This window comes from Rhipicephalus sanguineus, chromosome 1, assembly GCF_013339695.2.
Source record: "Rhipicephalus sanguineus isolate Rsan-2018 chromosome 1, BIME_Rsan_1.4, whole genome shotgun sequence".
NCBI classification, from domain to species: domain Eukaryota; kingdom Metazoa; phylum Arthropoda; class Arachnida; order Ixodida; family Ixodidae; genus Rhipicephalus; species Rhipicephalus sanguineus.
The window spans coordinates 323,207,967-323,223,460 of NC_051176.1; the positions used below are offsets into that span (position 1 = coordinate 323,207,967).

The window sequence follows — 15,494 nt, forward strand, 5'->3', positions numbered from 1 at the left end:
CATCCATTAAAAGCTTTGAAGTTTCGTCCATCGAGGCTTACGACGAGAAGTCCTACGCTTAATAATGATAGACACGCAACCAAAGCCGCATCAGTAATAGTGCCGATTAGCCGGGTGCCGCCGACGCGCCCAGCATTTCCGTGCGCGGCGGCGCGCGCCTTCAGTACCGAACGACTGCAGCGCCGCCGCTACGGTCGACGTGGAAGGAATCAGGCGGCGAGGCGCGTTCACGCCACTCAACAGTTCTAGTACACTCTAGCCTGGCTGCGGCGCTCCGCCAACGGCTCCGCGCAAACCTGTCGCACGCAAAGCCGTTCTTTCTTTCGTGGTGTTCAGTCAGTTCAGTCAGCAGAAGCAGCCGTTCCGTTCACATATGTTGTGCTGTGTCTCTGTTCACAGGTGAAAAGTGGATTATCGCAGCGCGCTTGGACTTGACCACGGTTGAGCAGCAGAAGCATTCGTTCGCTCGTGCTGTTTCACTGGTGAAAAGTGGATTATCGCAGCACACTTGGACTTGCCGCGGTTGCAGCTAGGCCTGCCCATGTGAATCTGCAAACTTTACCACACTGTCGAGTCAAGCGATACCCGGAACGACCGCCTCATCGACGACCAAACGAAAAGTGCTCTCTCTAAAAGTGAAACGTGTCATTTTGGACGAAGTTCGGTAGAAAATTAAGAAGACTGACATTGCGCGGAAGTACGGCATAGCACAGTCGACTTTGGCGACAATCATAAAAAATGCGAGCAAAATTGATGCCGTCTTGGACGACGACGTTGGCAGCAGTGAACGGAAGCGGATCCGCGCTGCCACTTACGGAGATGTCGAAGCGGCACTCTACAAATGGTTTGTAGACGCTCGTGCCAAGAACGTCCCGCTCAACGGGCCGATCCTGCTAGCGCAGGCCAAACATCTGGGATTTGCTCTCGACCACGAGAACTTCAACCCAGGCAACGGATGGTTGCAGAGATTTAAAGACCGCCATGGGATCACATGCAAGAGCATTGTCAGTGAAGCTGCATCTGTTGACGAGGACGGTCTCCAGCGCTGGATGGTGAAGCACAGGAGCCGCATTCTTGAGACTTACACAGAAAGAGATATTTACAACGCTGATGAAACGGGTCTGTTCTTTCAGCTGTTGCCTGCAAAAACTCTCGCGGCGAAGACTGATAAGTGTGTTGGGGGGAAAAACAGCAAAAATCGCATCACAGTGTTGGTGTGCGCAAACATGGACAGCTCCGACAAGCGGCCGCTATTGGTCATCGGCAAGCCCAAGAAACCGCGGGGCTTCGCCAAGGTGCTGTCAATGCCTGTCGCGTACACACACGACACAAAGGCGTGGATGACGGGGGAGATATTCTGGAAGTGGCTGACAGACTTTGATAAGGAAATGTCCGCGAAGAAGCGCAAAGTGCTGCTCTTGATGGATAATTGCAGTGCACACCATGTTAACGCACATCTGAGCGCTGTCGAGGTACTTTTTCTGCCTCCGAACACAACCGCCAAGATGCAGCCAATGGACCACGGAGTGATAGCAAACTTCAAAGTGCATTATCGCCGCCGTATCATCGAGCGTCTGCTCATTGACATCCGTACAGCCGACAACGCTGCCGACCTGAAGGTGCCGCTAGCAAAGGCGGTATTTTTCGCAAGCGGAGCCTGGCGGAATGTGAAGTCTGAGACCATTCTTCACTGCTTCGAGAAAGCAGGTTTTTCGCGGGGAAGCAGCGCTGCCGAAGAAATAACAGCAGAAGCAGACATCGATGCTGTTGCAGCGGATGGTGCCGCAGCAGTGACAAGCTTGGGGCAGCTGTGGGAGGACGCGGACAATGCAAGCCTTGTCCCAAGCGGGTTGGGTTATCTGGACTTTGCCCTGGCGGATCAAGACCTCGTCACAACGGAGGAGCTCACCACCGATGAACTCGCCGCTAGCGTCTCCGAAAAGGGAACGGCCGCAGATAGCAGTTCCTTGGACGGCGAAGGTGACGACATTGGTGCGCCTCAGCCTGGGACCGCCGGAGCAGCTGTCGACACGCTGCGTATGTACTTGTGCACCGAACCGGGCAGTTGCGATCTGATGGACAACATTGAGCAACGTGTTCTGAAATGCGCGCTCGCGAAACGTGTGCAAGGGACCTTTGATCGCTTTCTTCAGAAAGTGTAAATAAATTATTTTTCTTGGTCTGCATAATGTGTGATTTTTTTTAGAGTCCAGATATAGTGAAAAAGCGGTTATAGCGAAGTAATTTCAGATTCCCGCCAACTTCGTTATAACCGGGCTACACTGTAGTATATAAATGTGAAGAAAGTAAAGTGGATGAAAAGATAACTTGCCGCCAGCAGGGACCGAACCTGCAACTGGCAAATTATCTTTTCATCCACTTACCCCTGTCTCTACCCGTCCTCTTCATGTAAATATTGCTCCGCAACGAAGGCCAATCTCAGTCATATCATGTGGGGCTGCCCTAAGCACCCCCCTCCCCCGTCCCTCCGAAACATATTAAATAATGAGGAGCAGTGGGAGGCTGCCTTGCGCAGCTCGAAACCCGACGTCCAGGAGGCCATCCTGGGTTGGGCAGAGAAGGTTGCGGAGGACTACCGTGTGTGTAGCAACCTCCCCCTATCTCTATCCCTTTGCCCCTTTCCTTTCAAAAGGAGAAATAAAGTTTTTACCTACCTACCTTCACACTTATATACTAATTACTACAAACAACACCCCCTATACTAATGCTTGAGCGCATCTTTTGGTTTTCTGCCATGTGGAACTTGCATGTAAACACATGTGTAAATAAATGGCATTTTCACTGCACACCATTTGAAATCACGTTTGTTTCACAGTAAAGGTGCCTTCTGATACTTTGGCCAGCCCATGTACTTTTTATTTTTCAATTCTCCGTGGTTCAAAGTCGAGGGTTCAACTTATATTGTGGTTTTTATGGCAGGCATGGGACCAGGGCGTTTGCATCTGTTTCTGAATGTTGAAACGTTAACGTCCAAGGACCCCTGATGCCGACAAAATCAACACATGAGAAAAAAAAAGCTACCAAAGTGCTATCGCAAAAAGTGGCCCCCCAGCTTTTCAAACTGTCTCAATTATGCAGCCTTCTTGGTGGAACTGCATACACAGAAACAGTGCTGAACAGAGACCAAAATTTTGGATGCTGACCCGTTCCTTGTATGATTATTAGGGGCGTGCACCATGTCAAAAACACGCCAACTGCGAGCCGTTATTAGAGTTTTCCACACACTATCCATGGCCTTGCTTTCATTGACGATGCAATGCAGCCACTACAAAGAACTTTGTTGCTTTGGTACCAAACATTAAGACTGAACGCCCACAGCTGCACTAGGGCTCATTAGGTTTAGTCTGCGGCTTGGCATGTTCTCGTGGGAAGCTTGCCCTAGACAACATGGAAATCAGGCTTTGAAGAGATCGCACTCACTCATGAAATCAAGGGCAGCGCGCTTGAAATGAAGTTGGGGTTCGCAGCAGGAAAGCTCAGCTGCAGCAAATACATTGCAAAAGCCTATCAAGCTTGCAAGTCCACGTACTGGCAGCAAAGGTGAAAGCTCGGGTCATAGATCCATAAAGCTATTAAATTTGCAGAGCATGCCTGTACTGATGGGTGAAGTTGATGTCACGTGCACTATGTATACTCTATGATGACACAACTATCTATTTTCATAACACCAAATTGAACAGCCAAAAAGCGTGGTCATGCACACTTTGCAGACGTGGGTGCACCTTTCATGTGGAGCACACGCAGCTGACAATGGGCCAGAACCAACCAGGAGAAAGGCTCCTGCCTAGGTAACCGCTTCCTCCCTCACTCTGTATTTGACCTGGGAGTGTTAGCCAGTGCAGCGCTAGCTAACACTCCCACATGCCCAAGATTAACCAATCAAGTGGACGGAAGGACGACCGCTGCCGTAGCTCAACTGGTAGAGCATCAGACGCTCGAAGGTTGTAGGTTCGGTCCCTAGCAGCAGCACGTTGCCTTTTCGTCCAGTTTATATCGTAACTGCTACACCACAGTTAAGAGACTACAAATTATTATCCCCTATACTTTTGTGTTCACCTCACTGGTTTCATGTCCACGATCATAGGAGAATGGTGTTGTTTAAGAGACATCCAAAAAAGAAGGAAGCTGGAAGTCAACATTTCGACAAGCAGTCTTGTGGTAGCCTTGGAGAAGACTGCTGGTGCAAACGTTGGCTCCAGCGACACCCAGTGTTCCACGAATTTTTCATGATAGTGGAATGACACTCTGGCTGTATTGTGCATTTTTCAATGAACCTGGTTGGCATCTGTTCACTTCCTTACCTCATCTGGTCACGGAGTTTGTACCAATGCCTCTATACTAACTCGCCTAGTTATCAATAATATTATTGCCAGATTACTTAAGAACACGGGGACATGAATAAACAATGAAAGAAAAATGCATAGAAATACCTGCTCCTCAGCAACCGCATCTTTTTCATCCAGTTTTCTGTCTTCTGCTTTGCCATCAGGCCCTGGACCACAGCGCGGATGCCAGATGGCGCCTCCTGCATCAAGTTCATGCTTTGCAGTAAGCTGCTTTACTTAAAATATGTCAGATGGGGAGACAAGCAGACAAGTATTGCCATTTTTCACACTACTACATGGTAGCGTGCCAAGTTGTCACGACAAGTTGGCACTTTCTTTTTGAGCGTTTTCTCGCTTACAGGGTGTCTACCAATTTGATATGCCGAAATTCCCCAGTGATTCCAAGCATATTTCCCGACTGGCTTAAAGGGGTACTGACACCTTTTTTCGAAGGCGAGTTTACTCTGCCATACATATCTCCTGTATGCAGAGACGGCTCTGAGCAAGTGTGAAGCTCAGCAAATGCTGATGAGATATTTTAATTTGATATTAAAGTCAATTTTTCTATGGCGCACCTACTGACATCGACACTAGCTTGACGTCAGGCTACAGTACAAATTCTGGTGACTTCACGCAGCAGTCTGGCTTGTTGTGATGACGTTAGGTACCGAAACTTCCAAGATGGCCGCTTGTACGTCATCAAAACTTCCAAAACGGCCGCTTGTGCGTGGAAACGTCACTATATATTGTGCGAGCACGTGACGAGAAGCTCATACCGTGTTGTGACGTCAGGGTACAGTAGGAACCGAAACTAGCTTTTAAAAACATACTGTAATTACTTTTTCAGGGCGCACTCGCGCTTAACACTACTTTTTCTGGCTCTTGAGCATTTGACCTTTCATTTGATGCAAAAAAACGACAACTGAAAATATTCATGTCAGTACCCCTATAAGCCTGCTTAGAAAACTGAAAATGAGCCTTCAATCGGTAAAAAAATATTTATAAAAGACTGGGCACTTGCATAAACTGCAAACCACGCTGCTTTATTACATTCCCTTGGCTGAATGCATAGGCGTGCGCAGGGTTCCCCTTCAGGGTGGGGGGGTGCACACGCCTATGGCTGAATGGATTCTTTTACAATGAAAAAAAAAACACTAAGAGACACAATCACTCCTGTGCATCTACAAGCAGAACAGCTGGTTTATCTGCATTGGCAGCGGTTTTACTCATTCAAAGACTCAATCTCTTGCTGCAGCACAGAGAATTGAAACTGTGCATCTTTCCTGAGTTCTAGCGGCTAAAATCCAAGCCCTCTTCTTTCTCTCAATGTCCGACAAGTCCAACCGTTCCTCCTTCAATCTGATATTAGCACTATGAACCAAGTCGATCACCTTGCCTGCAAGACCAACTTCTGCCAGACGACTGGCTGTGGCCACTTCAGCATACCCCTGTACTTTGAACTACTCGTCTTTCATGTTTTCCACAAGACATTTCCTTTCAATGTGCACCAACCCAACCAGCCCAGTCAAGCAGACTGCTACATTCCTTTTTATTGAAAAACACTGCTCCTCAGAAAAATTTCTGTGTGAAAGGCAAAGTACCATCTTCACAAACAGCGGTAGTCCTTTATGAGCACTTGCACAGAGCTCGACCCAGAGTGTTTCCAAGCGGTGCATTGTGCAATTGAAGTTTAGCAAACGCGCTTGTGCAACGTAGGTCAAGCACACTTGCACATATGAACAATTTCTTGTCTGCTTGTAGGCCCCTAAGCAACTCGTGCTCTATAAGCACATTCAGAGCTATGACCACATTTGACGCACCATCTAGCTATGACAGTAACATCCGTGCAGGAAACACAGATGCTGACGTGTTTCCATTGTTTTTGTGCCCTTCTAGGGACACGACACACAAGAACATTGACAGATTTATTCACGCAATCTCTATAAACATAAATGACTGACATTTTGCCGCAGTTATGCCATGCTACCAGCCATGAGTGCGGAGCTGAGGATGTCTGCCTCAGACTGAATGAGCTGGTGACGATTCTGGTCTAACCAAAAGGCCTTCGAGCCAAGCCGAGATTTGCAGTGAACACAGAGGAACAGCAAAGACAATTTCACGACTCTTCCAGGTTACCAAGCAACTTGTTGCAGCACGATTGGTGCTCCTGGTATAGCGAAAGGGCCATTCAGTACAGTCCTCCTCATCTACTGCAGGACCTCTCCCACTGATTTGGGTCCCACCAACCCATTTTATGCCTGCACATTCCTTCCATCTGGCTGTGCAGGTTCCTATCTGATGTTCTAACTGAGCATCTGTCCTTTTCATGACACCCAGGTTTCTCGTAATAACCACCCGAGGACATCGGCTACCCCTATTTGTTCTCTGATCCACTCTTCGGGTTTTTCATTCCACTGCACCCTGGGAACCCAAAAGTTTCTTTCCCAGTTTCCTTATTATTCTCCACATTTCTGCCCCACACTAGCAAAATAATAAAGAGTTTCCGCTTTAATGATAGCGGTAAGTTACCCGTCCCCGGAGTGCCTGCCGTGGATTTCCTTTACATGAGTAGCCCCCTCTTAGTATTTGACCTTGATAGACATACTCTTCTACTGATTCAAGGGTCTAATTGTCTATCACAAAATCTCATTCTTCTGCCACACCACCTGACATTATCTTTGTCTACTGTATATTTATCTTCAACCCTACTTTGAGGAGATCTACCTGTCTAATTCTTCAATCATTTTTTGTAATTCTGCACCGTAATTGCTGAAGAGTACGACGTCGACTGCAAGTCATGAATTGTCAAGATATTCTCCGTTCCAATCTTGGTGTTCTAATACTTCTTCTAGACAAGCAGTGGAGAGATGGTATCTCCTTGACAGACCCCTTCTTTTTCGATATGAATCTTCCTTGCAAACCCAGGATTTCGTTTTAATTATCGCAAGTTTTCATAAACATGACTCGGGGGAACATGCCAAACTTTTGCTATGATGTTTATTGTTCCTCAGGGCCGCAGCAACGTCACAGACAGCTCTGAATGATTGCCAGTAAAGTTCTTAAACATCAGCGATCATACCAGTACTCATTATTATGCAGCACATGCATGCTTGTGCAATTAAGGGACAAAATTTGCAGTGTCCCATCACAGCTCACAGCCCCTTCCAAATCTTCACGTAAGCACAAACAAAGCAAACTTAAAATCATTTAAAAGCAATTCTTGCAATTCATCTTGCACTATAGAAAATATGCAAGGCAGACACGATGTCTTTTTTTAGACAATACAAATTTTTTATAAAAATGCTATGACAGTCTGGCACCTGCACACAAACTCTATATCGAGGCAGAAATACTTTGCCGCACCTGATGTTACATTCAAATGATTAATTAAGAGAAACTTACTAAGTAACTTTATAATTATTAACTTGAGACCTGCAGTTTACATGACAAAGTTGTAGGACGTGACAATTTATGAGATGCCCATCTTTTAGTAATCCCCAAAAACACACATCCCTAATGAAAACCAACTGATAATAAAGCCAAGGAAGGTATACAGGACGTTAATTGTACTGTTTTAAAACTGCTCTGGGGCCTGCAAAAGACGCCGCTCTGAAACACACGAGACAGTTCACGCCATCGTGCAACATGTCAGGTGTACATTTATTAACCACTGCTTTTACATCACGGCGAGAGTATGGGGCCTGAAAAGACGCCACACTAAACGCAGAGAGGCAGTTCACATCGTCGTGCAACAAACAGGTGTACATTTATTAACCATTGCTTTTACATCAGAGCGAGCTCGCCAGCCAAATCTAATACATAACTAGTAACACGCTTACATAATACCAGTACAATACACAGAAAACATAAACCCAAGCAAGATAACGCATGAACAAGGTACCGTGAATGCGGCGTCGCCAACATTCGACTCACCAGGTCCATGGAAAACAAAGCCGTGGTATCGTCCCCATGGGCCCACCGCAGGAGACATCCGTGCAAACCCCTACGAGGGCTCGCTGCTGCGCCTCATCTCTCTTCCCCCAGGCGGCGCCACCGCACTAATTAATCGGCGGCTCTTAATGCTCACTGAGACTACTCCACAAGACACGTGTGCCGTGAGGCGCAAACGACTTTACATTACAGGGGGAAGGGGGGGGGGATAGCACCCCCACACTGTATTGAAATAATTATGATATAAATGTCAAGAAAGTAAAGTGATGAAAAAATCCGTAAACAGGGGCTGGGTGCTCGAGCCGACATTTCGACAAGTGGACTTGTCTTCTTCAAGGCTGGAACTGAGTTCCTTAGCTATCGTGTGTATATGCTTCGTGCCCTCTGCAGAGTGAGGGTGGGGGAGGGGGGGGGAGAGGCCACCGTGACGAACTGTGTGAGCCTAAGGAAGGCAGGGGAAAAAAAAGAAAAAAAAGAAAAGAAAAAAAAACTAAAACCAAGGGGGGGGGGGTACGTTTCGCTGAATGATTGTCAGTGGAAGCACGTGGCATTTTAACAATAGTAAGTTCAAAATTCCTAGAAGAAGGGCTGAACTTTCATTGGCTTCCGTTGTGTATGTACCATATCGAAACAATTCAACAGCCCCCTTAGAAACGTTAAAGGGACACTAAAGGCAAATATAAGTCGACGTTGACTGTTGCAATAGCGTTGCAGAAACCTCGTAGTGCTTGTTTCGTGCCAAGGAAATACTTATTAGGAGCTTGCTCACCAAGCTTCTTATGCTCGCGCCTTGTCCTCACCTGCGTGACCGTCGGCACACCACGCTCGGTGCAGCTATGGCGCAGCCGCGCTCTCTCCGGTGATTTCAAGAATGCTCACTAGATGGCGCCGCCGCTCAAGGCGGCACACACCACGCTCGGCGCAAGCACTAGTTAGGTGACTGCTCGAGGGCCACACCTCCTCGTTTGGCTTGCTTCCTTTCTCTTCGCCGGGAGCTCACTAAGTGAACACTCTTCATTGCCGCTCCGCAGCATGAACGGCAGCAGTGCGACGGGCTCGCAACGCAGCAGCAGCTCGGGAAGATCTTGCCTTGCCAATAAACAGCCAACACATGATGTCACGTTACGCTCTCCGATGCGTATCGTACGACTGCAAACGTCCCACCACCATCAGGGGCACCTGTATCGATGCTGCCTTCTCGAACTTTCCATTGCGTCCCATCATCAATGATCCCTTGGCAACATACTTTACTGATCATAAAGCAATCATCTTTAAAGGGAAACGAGTCCCCAAGCTCATCGAGGGATGCCCCCCCCCCCCTCCCCTTCTTGTACTTTGTAAAAGAACTTCTCTTGTGTATATGTAATGCATATAGTTCATCCATCATAATGCAATCATCTTTTAAGGGAAACCAGTCCCCGAACTCATCGAGGGACGCCCTTCTTGAACTTGGTAAAACAACATCTCTTGTGCATATATAATGCTTATAGTTCATCAAAAAGTATATATACTTCATCAAAATGTATATAGAGCATCCAGCCTTACATTAATAAACATTGTGTATGTAATGCATATATAACAACGTTGTCACGTTTATATACGATGGTAGAGGAATGTGTTTGAACTTGGTAAAACAACATCTTTTGTGTATATATAATGTTTATAGTTCATCGAAATGTATATATACTTCATCAAAATGTATATAGTACATCCAACCGTAAATTAATAAACATTGTGGATGTAATGTATGTATAACAACGTTGTCACGTCTATATATGATGGTAGAGGAATGTGCACGGAGCATTCGCGGGTTACCCAATCATCTCCGAGCAAGCTCCTCTAACACCATTCACTTCGTGGATATGGCGGTGAATTTTTTTTAAAGAAAATCACGTTCTAGTGGTCCATACGGCATTAGCGCTCTTCAAATCACCCGCCTGAACGGACCTTCTGACGTACCAGTTGCGGTGCCCAACGTTGCCCGCCTTTACTGCCCGGCCGCCGAAGCTACGGTTTCATGCACAACAGCGGCCATCAACCTTGCCAACACGCAGCCACGGCCCACTCCGAAACTGTATAGTTCACTGTAACGGAGCTTAGCATGGCCAGCAGCAGCAGAAGTAGAGTATCAACAGGGCGAAAATTGCGAGCCAAGCACACGCAACAATACGCGATACCGAAACTACCACTGAGACGCGCAGCTCGGCGAAAACGGAACTTTTGAACCACTCGCACCGTTCCCCATGGTAGCGCCAAGAGGTTCTTTTTTCCATGAATCAAATAGAAATGAACAAGCAGTATTTTATTAAGTCTTGCCATGCACGGAAAGTTCTTTTTTTGTTGTAACTAGTTTGATTAGTAGCGGTTAATCGTACTCTGGACTCTTTGACGTCATCGGGATCATTTCTAAAATGTCCCACTCATGGCACACATTGTGTCCTACATTTACCGTAATTTCTCGATTACTAGAGCACTGCTGTTGATACTATTGACGTTTTAGACGTTCTCACACACTGATCTTTCACTCCTACATAAATTGTTATTTGCCTTTAGTGTCCCTTTAATACCTGCTGGCTGGAGTGTATTGAACTTGTGAATAAGGTATGACTGTATATTTTCTGTCCCTTGGGGACCGGAAGTTTGACTGAAGCATGTAAAATTTGAGATCTTCGAAACTGTGACCTGCAACGTTAAAATGCTGTGCCACTGCTTTGGGTAACTTCTTTGCCGTGTCCGCGCGATGCCCGTTCCAGCATTAACAGGTTGTCTCGTTTCGCCAATGTACCGTTTTAAATGATATGAACATTCAATCATGTAGATAACGTTTGAACTAGTGCAGGTAAAACTAGATTTTATATGATGAATGTAATCACTTCCGGTGCTTTTACTATAAAGTCATCTTGAAGGTGTTTACATGTCTTGCATCTTGGACGAGAACAAGGTGTTATGTGGGCAGTAGAATGAGGGTTTACTTTTGCATGCACTAACATGTTCTTAAAATTCCTACTGCGGCGACACACGACCTTTGGTACTCCGGGAAACGCTTTTCTAAGGCGCTCGTTGCTTGCCAGTATCGGGTAATACTTTCGGAGGATATTTTAAATGCAAAGCATTTCTTAGCGAACTTCTGCGACTTTGAGCATATCTGTCTATCTATCTAGCCGCCTATGACTTTGTGCTCTCCTGGCCGTTTCGTTAATCGGATGTATACCAAAATTGGTATGGAATAACATGCCTATATTATGAACATAAATGACAGGTCATAACATGAAACTCATGACATGCATGTCATGAACAGCATGATTTACATTCCACGGCCTTGGAACTCTTGCGGCCATTCCGTTAATTTCAAATATACCAAAACTGGTATGACGTGACAAAAATTGATGGCGAACATAATGACAGGTCCTAACATGCAAATCATGACACGCATGTCATGTGCGGGATGATTTACATGACATGGTCTCGGGGCGCTCGCGGCCGTTTAAATGAATAGATATATACGAAAACTGGTATGACGAGGCATTTCGATATGACGAACATAACTGACACGTGGTGACATGAAAATCATGACACGCGTTTCATGCACGACATGATTTACATGCCGCGCTCACGACGCACTCGCGGCCGTTTCGCTAGGTTGATATACACAAAAAAGTGGTATTGTGCGATGTGACTGTATGAAGAACATGAATAATGGGTGGTAACATGTAAACCATGACATGCATGTCACGTGTGTCATGATTTACATGCCACGCTCATGGTGCATTCGCGGCCGTTTCGCTGGCTTGATATACACCAAAATTGGTATTGCACGATGTGACTGTATGACGAACATAAATGACAGGTCCTAACATGCGAATTATGTTATGCATGTCATGTACGGTATGATTTACATGACACTGTTATGGTGCGCTTCCTGCCGTTTAGATAACTGGATATATACCAATATTCGTATGGCATGACAGGAGTGTGTGATGAACATAAATGACCGGTCATGTGGTGTATATACCAGAATATACGTTTCATTAGCATGGTATATACCACATTGTGCTTGCACGCATGCATGGCAAACATGCGATATATGGTGAACTAGATGCCATGGCATGAATGATTTCATTTGGCTCATAAATAAACAAAGCGATGTATGCAGCTCTTTGCGGGCTACTTCGCATTACCTCGATTCCCACAGCGCGTGGGACCTGCCGGATTTTTTATGTTTTTTAGCGCATTTGAGTACTTGGTTATAAATGCTGGCGGCTGGTTGGGTTGTGCTACGGGGGCCCTTTGAGCTAGTGATGATTTCCTATCTAGTTGACATGCTTCGTTGTAGACCTTGTCTAGAGCATCTTGCGGGTAATTTCTTTTAACTAATGTTTCCTTTAGGTTGCTTAACGTAGTTGCTGTCGTCGCTACAGATCCTTCTTATATGCCTCACCTGTCCTACAAATATCCCTTGTTTGCAGTGTTGGAGGTGATGACTAGTGTAATCTAGGTATTGCTGGCTGTCTGTTGGTTTTCTGTAAAGCATCATCTTTAATTTTCCTGCTTCAATAGATACCGTCGTGTCTAGGAAGTTAATTTTACTGGAAGAATGGGGCATGGTGAATTTAATACTAGAGTGAAACTGGTTACAGTGGTCAATGAATGCGTTTAGTGTACTTACGCCATGTTCCCAGATGATAAATATCTCGTCCATGTAACGGAAATAGGTGGAAGGCTCACTGGACATGATTCCAACAGCTCTGATTCTAACTGCCCCATAAAAATGTTGGCGTATGTTGGCGCAAAAGGGGTTCCCATACTAGTGCCGAAAGTTTGCAGGTAGTAGGATGAATCAAATTCAAAATAATTTAGAGTCAGGACTAATTTCAGTAATGATAGGTAAACTTCAGCATTATGTGTTTGCTTGCTTTCTATGAGTGATCTTAAGACCGCTTCAATCCCTTCAACGATAGGTATATTCGTATACAAGGAGCAGACATCTAATGTCACCAGAATGGCCTGATCCGAGTGTGTTTGTGTTTTGTTAATCGAATGAAATGAGGTGTATCTTGAACAAAAGACGGTAGGTTAGATGGTATTTTAGATAAATGACGATTTAGAAACGTTGATAGCGACTCAGTAGGTGTATTGTTGTTAGATACTATAAGCTTGCCCGGGATTTGCGCAATAAGCAATTCATCTATGGACACCTTATGAATCTTCAGAAGAAGGTAGAAGCGGCCTGCTTGCTTATTTTTAGGCATTAAGAACCGGTGCTCAGAGTGTGTGATTTATTCCCTGGCTAGAAAATCCGTGATCGTGTGTTGTATGCTATTACTATATTCTTGAGCCGGGTCCAAGGCTAATTTTCGATAGTGCATGTTGTTGCCGAGTTGTCTGATAGCTTCGTTTTTATATTTTTCTATAGGCCAGATTACTATACTACCACCCTTGTCCGCTGGTTTTATAACAATGTCCTTTCTGTCTGAAAGTTGTTTCAGGACCTCGTGTTTTGCATAAGTTAAGTTCTTCGGCTTTCGACTCTGTATAGCTGTGCTCAGAATTTCCCTTGAGACTAGTTTTACATATTGATCTAACTCTTGGCATTGTTCTGTATCTGGTGTCCAAGTGCTTGGCGGACGCAAAGAGTCATTGCTTACGTCTTCCGTATCTGCCTTATCAAAAAAGAATTCCTTGATGTGCAAACGTCTTGAAAACTCAGTTATATCTTTGTGCAGCTCGTACTCATTCACTGCATTGTTTGTCGGACAAAATGTAAGGCCGCACTTGAGTAGATCTATATCGACTAGACTTAAGCTTTGTGATATGCCTACCACTTCGCTACAGCGTTCTGGGTGTTGGGCTGGGATTGCGGAGCTTTCTACCCTGTTCAACGAATTACCGAAGGCAGAGTTCGTAGCATGGTTTTCTTTGCGCTTTTCCCTGATCAGCAATTTATCTTTTCTACGTTCTACAAACTGGGCAAGTTCTTCAGTTTCCTCTTCAGATAGTTTAACGCTATTAAGTTGGTTGGTTATTAAAGCAAGTTGATTTCCGCAATGTTCTTTTAAAATATCTATTATTGACAAAGACGCGCTTTCTAAAATGCTCTTCCATTTCGCCAATAGTTTAGGCGGTAGGGTACCAAGAGCACATCTGGCCTTAATTTTGAGACCTTTCGGAATTTTCTTTTCTTGAACATAGCTAGAGTATTTCTTCAAATGCATTCTGTAGTTTGTTTTGCGGCAAGTTTACGGGATTGGAGAAAAGACGGAGATTTGCGGTTGCCTTTCCTGTCCTTGGTGTTTGTTAGTCAATTCTGTTGGAGTCGGGCAGACCTCCGGGGCACAACGTTTTCAGGGGGTGTTTTCTTACTACTCTTTGTGTTAGTCGTGAGGTCTGACCCGATGCGTGTTTCTGTATCTGTTTGTTTGCTAGCATTCACAGATGTCTCTGTTAGGGGAGTGCATGAATTTGTTGCCTCTGCTTGTTGTGTGGGTTCTGTTACTGGTGTTATCACGTCCACTGTCTGAGTAGATGCTTCTTGTGTCTTATCTATGGTGGGGCATGAGTTGCAGCTAGTGCTTGTAGCATGTGGAGCATGTTGTTCTGGTTCGTGGGACGGTCCGTTAGATTGTGTCACTGGCTGCATCTGTTTACATTCATTCCTGATTCTGTACCTGATGTTCCAGTAAATTACATTGACGCCTGAAAAGTTAGGGTGTAGTCCGTCCCAAGCGAGCATAATGTCAGTGTCCTGATGAATGTCCGCGTGATGGATGACATCAACGTTTTTGTGGCCTTGTTCAATGTCCAGAAGAAATTCATTAACTTTATGTGATCCTTGTGCATGAGCTGGGAGTGTGCATGACTGTGCTATGAGTGATCGGTATTTGTTTGCGATCCTAGGCAGAACTGTTGTGAGGGTGAGTTTTACGTCTGGTCTGTTGTTTTGCAAATCGTTTACCAGTCTTCAAGGCCTCCACAGTGACGTCGCTGTTGTTGTAAGTACAGTCGTTAGTGCCACAGTGAATTATGAAATGCGTTATGTTCTGTGGTGCAGCGGCGACAAAATCTTGAATGTCATGTGTCGCGGCTCCGCTTTTAAACCTAATGTATGGTGCAAGTTTCCCTCGTGGAAAGTGGTGGTCTATGTACTTGTACTGACTGTCTCCAATTAAAGCTATGTGCCCTAAGGAAAGTAGAGGACAC

General features: G+C 45.5%; 1 protein-coding gene across 2 annotated transcripts in view; it reads right to left on the bottom strand.

The window, feature by feature from the left end:
- The window catches only part of LOC119379499 (actin-binding LIM protein 3), a 618,577-nt gene that overhangs the window by 365,322 nt on the left and 237,761 nt on the right, over positions 1-15,494 (bottom strand). For both annotated transcript variants that reach the window (XM_037648800.2, XM_037648799.2), the window contains exon 8: positions 4,452-4,546. In XM_037648800.2, coding sequence (XP_037504728.1) covers positions 4,452-4,546 — 95 coding nt within the window. The remainder of the gene's footprint in view (positions 1-4,451; positions 4,547-15,494) is intronic.